Consider the following 6,149-nt stretch of genomic DNA (forward strand, 5'->3'; position numbering starts at 1 on the left):
CCCGATTCGCATTCCTTCCTACACACACTTGAATTGCCTTACAAAGGCTGTCGTCTACTGGCATTCATCACAATATGTTCTCTGTCTTTTCTGTAGGAGATGGGTATCGGCGGCACGAGCCAGTGGAAAGTGTGCGGCATCAACCCCTCCACCACTTTGGCCCTTTATTTTGAAGTGGTAAATCAGGTAAAAGAACACACGCTAACACTATCGTTACTAAAAGGCTGATGAAGTGCAGTCACTAATCATATAATTTTGATGTGCTGAAGGCTTTAAACAATGGCTTTTTGTGCTGTTTGTTTTCCTTGTAGTTGAAGGCCATTTGTCAGGCTCATGCAAAGAAAGAAGTGATTGACAATAGTGGTCTTACTGTCTCTATTGTTTTGTGTGTGTGTGCAGCACAATGCCCCAGTCCCCCAGGGTGGCCGAGGGGTGATCCAGTTTGTAACCCAGTACCAGCACTCCAACACACAGAGGAGGATACGGGTCACTACCATTGCCAGGAAGTAAGACCTTAAATCTGTAACGAGCTAGGTTTGCTGAAAAGACTTCTGAAATTGTGTCTTAATGATACGATGATGACGTGTGAATACAAAATTAAATAAATGGGAAAAAAACAAGGTATTTAGGCGCTTCACAGTAACCTGAACGTTAGCCTTATCAGGACTATAATGCCACATGTAACTGTTCAGACATGTACACACTGTCTTATGGTTATCTTCTGCAGGGACAGTACATCTACAAACAGCTCTGTCAGTCCAAAGGCTGTCAGTCCTTGGTTACCTTCTGTCTTGTCCCTCCACCATTAAGAACATTCACTTTATGCACCTAAAGTTAGTTACTTAGTGATATAATAACCCTGGCATTTTGCCAAGAAAGGAAAGTGATGGCTAGAGTCAATATTAAGCCTCACTACAAAAGGATGCTTGTTTACATTCCTGAAATTTGTGGCAACGCCCTCAGAGAGCTGTGTGCATGTCCGTCATTCACACCACACCCATGCTCACCTGCACCTGTCCTCCCTCCCTTCTCTTTTTCCTCTTTCTTTCTGCCGCCCCCCCCGCCCACCGAAGCTGGGCAGATGCACAGTCCCAAATCCAGCACATTGAGTCGTCATTCGACCAGGAAGCGTCCGCAGTGCTCATGGCTCGCCTGGGAGTCTTCAGAGCCGAGTCGGAGGAGGGGCCGGATGTCCTGCGATGGCTTGACAGGCAGCTCATTCGCCTGGTGAGTGACGCTCCCTCCACACCCACTCCACCCTACCTGCGCTTTGTGACGACACCAATGCATAGTTGGCACAAATTCATGCTGTGATTGCTCACGTATGACGTGCTCAGTTATGTAAGGGATATCTTCAATGTTTGAACAATGTTTTGTCTCCCCCGGTCTCAGTGTCAGAAGTTTGGCCAGTTCAACAAAGATGATCCGACATCCTTCAAACTGTCAGAGTCTCTGTCCCTCTACCCACAGGTAAACCTTCCTCCGAGTAAAAATACATACAGTTAAATCGAGGAAAAAAAAAAAAAAAACTACTTTCTATGCATCTGATTAAATTCAATATCAATTCCAGTTGTAACTAGATTTTTTTTTTCTCCCTCCTTTCTTCTCAACCTGCAGTTTATGTTCCACCTGCGGCGGTCACCTTTCCTGCAGGTGTTCAACAACAGCCCCGATGAGTCGTCCTATTACAGACACCACTTTGTCAGGCAGGACCTGACCCAGTCCCTGATCATGATCCAGCCCATTCTCTACTCATACTCCTTCCATGGACCACCAGAGGTCAGCCTCACACCCTCCACACCATTATTATTATTATTATTATTATTATTATTATTATATTATTATTATTGGAGGAGCAGCCGGCCTTTCCTAGAAGCTTCAGGATGTCTTCATAAGAAATGTCTGTCAGTCATGTGATTTATTTGGTGCTTGAGTTGTATCTAACTGTTCTGGATGGGATTGTTCTTCCCAGCCCGTTCTCCTGGACAGCAGCAGCATCCTGCCAGATCGAATCCTGCTGATGGACACTTTCTTCCAGCTGGTTATCTACCATGGAGAGGTGAGACTGTTTTTATTCATTCTTTGATCTCCAGCAAGACAACATTTGATCAATTCCAGAAAAGGTTTGGGGACCACCACATTATGTAACAGCAGGCATTTCTTAATGCTGTCATTTTCCTCTTCATTTCCAGACCATAGCCCAGTGGCGGAAGGCAGGCTACCAGGAAATGGCAGAGTACGAGAACTTCAAGCAGCTGCTGCTGGCTCCACTGGATGATGCCCAGGAGATCCTACAGACGCGATTCCCCATGCCGCGCTACATCGACACGGAGCACGGAGGCTCACAGGCTCGCTTCCTGCTCTCCAAGGTCAACCCCTCGCAGACCCACAACAACCTCTACGCCTGGGGACAGGTACTGTATTATAAACTACAACTTACTATTTTGTAACTCCTTATACTTAGTATAATAGATTGCTTTTAGAGGTCAACAACATTCTCAACAGACTAAAGATGTTCCTCCTTAAGATGGCACAGTGAGGTTATTTACAACATCCTATAGCTTAGACAGACTTTATTGGCATTCAACTGCATATTCACAATATACAGTTGAGCAAGATTACGTTGCAAGGCTCCTGGGGAAAAAAAAAAGAAACAAAAGACAAGTAAAATGAGAAACAGAATAAATATGTATGTGCAATAAAAAATTATTATAAGATGATTATGACTAGTGCAAATATCAGTAGCAGCAGGATGTATTGCAGTGAAATGAGCAGTATACATTTTAAAACAATTCATGAATGAAATTTCTCAGTCCCTTACGTCCAAAAGACTGTGAACCCCTGGATTGCCTGTACCCCTGGGTGAAAAACAATCTGTGCTGCTGACAACTCAAGAAAAATGTCAAACTGTCAGAAAACACACGTCTTGGATTTGCTAAATTGAGCTTTTATGTGTGGACAATTGAAAGATGAAATTTAACAATTATCTCTTGTTCCTAAAGTTAAGGAAGAGCTAAACCATTATCTGCAGTTTACAAACACTTAATACATTGAAGACAAATAATAATATTGACGAAAATACCGTTGCTTAGCTAAAGGGATCATGTGATCACAGTTATGTCATAAATGTCTGTCCGCTAAGTGGGTAAATCACTCAACTACCGTGTCTCCATTTGCTTCCTGTGCATCTGCAGGAGACGGGGGCCCCGATCCTGACTGATGACGTCAGCCTTCAGGTCTTCATGGACCACTTGAAGAAACTGGCGGTTTCCAGCTCTGCGTAGATGACGCCTCTATTCCACCACAAAGAGAGAAGGAGTGATCTGACATTCTCGTTCTGACATAGGGATCCATTAACATTTCCCCTGTTTTTGTAATGGAGCCAAACCCAGACAGTCTACTGTATGTGCTTGCTTCATTGTGTCCTTTCTGGAGTCATGTGTGACATATCCATGCTACAAAATGAACAGAAAAAAGGGGGGAGGGGTGAATAGCACATTCTTAATAAGAACACATTTCTACTCGTTTTCATTAACATGTTATTTATGAGAAAAGGCTCCAATATTCCGGACTGTCCTTGTAAGCAATATCAAATCCTCTATTTCTCTTTTTATATTTGATATTACCTCTGACATGCAGTATCATTAGACTAATTATTCTATTGTTTTCTTTGTTTGTCCTAAACACGTGTGTCTACTGCATCCGACTTAGTTGAAGACGCTGTTTGAATAGGACTCTTTTTTTATGTGTTTGCTTGTCTATAGCTAAAGAAGAAAGGCCTGGAGTTTTCTCATTAACAAATAATAATGGTACTTCTAATGCAGATTAAGAAATGTTCACAGGGCTAATCGGTCTTCACACAGATGACTTGTTAAGTGACATGTACATTTAAAATCCTACATGGATTATACCTTTAAGTGTTTTCCAAGAAAATTCCCTCTGAATAATGAGGATTAATGTTCTGAGGAATGGAAGTCAATCACATCAACTCAACAGAGTGTGACTCTGTTTTCAATGACGAACATTTAGATTTATTTTTAACTTAATAGAGCTATAGTTCAGTCCTCTCATCCCGTCTCATCACCATCTGGTATTTTGCTCCCGATGATTGCCCAAGTGTCTTTGTAATCAAACTTTAATATACTGTAAGACTGTATAAAAGAGACAGTAGTTTGATTTAGAGCCTGTCTGGATGCTTAATGCTATCCATATAAAGCCCTGTCGGCAGGAAACAAGTTTCTGTCTGTGTTTTCTGTCCTTGCAACAGCATGCATGACCCAATCACAAAGCATTTTCATGGATTAGAGGTGTTTGAACTCTGTAGTCACAGAGGTTACCAGAGATGCTCCGTTCATACACCAGGCATCTGCTTGGTGATGTGCAGCAGAAGGAAAGGTTTGCTCTTAACACAGCAGGTTTGTACGATTGTCAGTGGGCGCAAGAGAATGGCACACAACATGTTGCAGTAAGTGGTGGCTTCTTTGCAGATTGGAAGCAACACTCCCTCAACAATTGTTTTGTGTTTCCTCATTTGTTGCTACTGTACATACAGCCTGCATGGCACGCAACCCCAATCATAAAACTACTCCCACACCATCTACTGTCACTGTAAGCTGATTTCAGAGCACCCAGACAGTATGATTTCGAGGATCAGTGAACGGCAGATTACGAAGACTAATCCTTGGGGGCGATCTGTATAGTGGCAAATTCTACTCTTAGCAGCTTTAAGCGGAAGTTGTCACTGAAATACAAATGAAGTCTGTGTCTATCAAGAGCTTAGGCCTTACAACGTTGCGCTCTGGTGTCACATATGCTCCAAAGGTATTCAAGCCAAGTGAAATAGATGCTATGCAACAGTTCTTAATCTCTTTTTACGTGGATATTCCTGACCTGTGCAATACCAAAAACTCCTTTTAAGTGCATCTATTTCAGTCAGTTTAGATTGGGGCAGCTGTGTGAGATCTGCTATACGGAGCATAGATGTAAAACCATCTCAAAAATAATCCTGTCTTCGTTTTCAATCTGTATCAATACGCTTGGTCATCTTGACACATGCAAAGGCTGCAGCTGTTCAATGATGTTCAGAGAAAAAAAAAAGAACATTAAAAATTTCTCTCAGCACACAATTTCTTGCCTTCAGTGATTATTCATGATGCTCAAGTCCATGTGATTCTCAGGCTTAGGAAAAGCTGTAAGGAAATATGTAGTCTTATTATCTCCTATCAAATCCTAATGAATCAGTTTAGGTTCAGCAGCTAGAGAAATCCATTCCAGCTTCTGTCCCAGATAACTTATGTAAGCTTTCTATATGGAAAATGCCATAGCATATTTATATAACAATGAATATTGTAGTCAGATAATGCTAACCATAAATACTATAGGTCACGGACGTTTTATCTTCTAGTAGCCCCAATATGAAGTTAACCTCCAAAGCACCATCCCTTTTAATAGTGATACAACTAATTCCAAAAAGAAATAGGTAAATTATATATATCTAGTGAGGAATCCCATAAGCAAGTAAGCAAACGGGTAAAAGCAAGTTAAAAACTGTTCTAAGTACACAGAACAGAACACGTCCTCAAATCCTACGGAAGGAACTAAATGCAGCATTACAATAGACTTGAGACGTTGAGTGAGTTACATGCAGAGAATAGTGATCTGTTTGGGACACAAACTGGGAAGAAAACTGAAAAGTTATTTAAAGTAAGGCTATGTAACCTTTTTTCTGAACAGGAGCTGCAGTGGTCACAATGTGACAGCTACGGGGGATTGTGTGCTGACAATGTACATGGTGAGAATGTATGGAAGCGAAAAGAAGGAGGAAAAAACTAGTAAGGATGACCACAGCAAAATTGTCCTCGTATATGCCCCTATGATGGATAAATCATGAGACAGTGCTCTCCACGGTGCCCTTTCAGTCTGGTAAGATAAGGAGAGGCAAAATTGATTGAAAATGTCAAATTAAAATCCCTCTCAAAAATGAACATTGCCAGAGGTGTAGCGTTCAGTCTCAGCCCATTCAACAATCTAAACAACTGTACCAGAGAGCCTGAACCAAGATTGTGACGTTGTAATTAATATATTAATGATCATACATAAGTATGACAGTACCTAAGTACCAGAATATAGATATATATATATATATATAT

General features: G+C 41.4%; 1 protein-coding gene across 2 annotated transcripts in view; it reads left to right on the forward strand.

Moving 5' to 3' along the window:
- sec23b (SEC23 homolog B, coat complex II component) overlaps nucleotides 1–4,236 on the forward strand; it is a 12,003-nt gene extending 7,767 nt beyond the window's left edge. For both annotated transcript variants that reach the window (XM_032534791.1, XM_032534800.1), the window contains exons 12-19: nucleotides 97–186; nucleotides 400–506; nucleotides 1,074–1,227; nucleotides 1,393–1,470; nucleotides 1,618–1,779; nucleotides 1,973–2,059; nucleotides 2,193–2,414; nucleotides 3,195–4,236. In XM_032534791.1, coding sequence (XP_032390682.1) covers nucleotides 97–186; nucleotides 400–506; nucleotides 1,074–1,227; nucleotides 1,393–1,470; nucleotides 1,618–1,779; nucleotides 1,973–2,059; nucleotides 2,193–2,414; nucleotides 3,195–3,284 — 990 coding nt within the window. In that variant the 3' untranslated portion in view covers nucleotides 3,285–4,236. The remainder of the gene's footprint in view (nucleotides 1–96; nucleotides 187–399; nucleotides 507–1,073; nucleotides 1,228–1,392; nucleotides 1,471–1,617; nucleotides 1,780–1,972; nucleotides 2,060–2,192; nucleotides 2,415–3,194) is intronic.
- The last annotated feature ends 1,913 nt before the right edge of the window (nucleotides 4,237–6,149 follow it).

Source organism: Etheostoma spectabile, chromosome 2 (genome assembly GCF_008692095.1).
Source record: "Etheostoma spectabile isolate EspeVRDwgs_2016 chromosome 2, UIUC_Espe_1.0, whole genome shotgun sequence".
Classification (NCBI taxonomy): domain Eukaryota; kingdom Metazoa; phylum Chordata; class Actinopteri; order Perciformes; family Percidae; genus Etheostoma; species Etheostoma spectabile.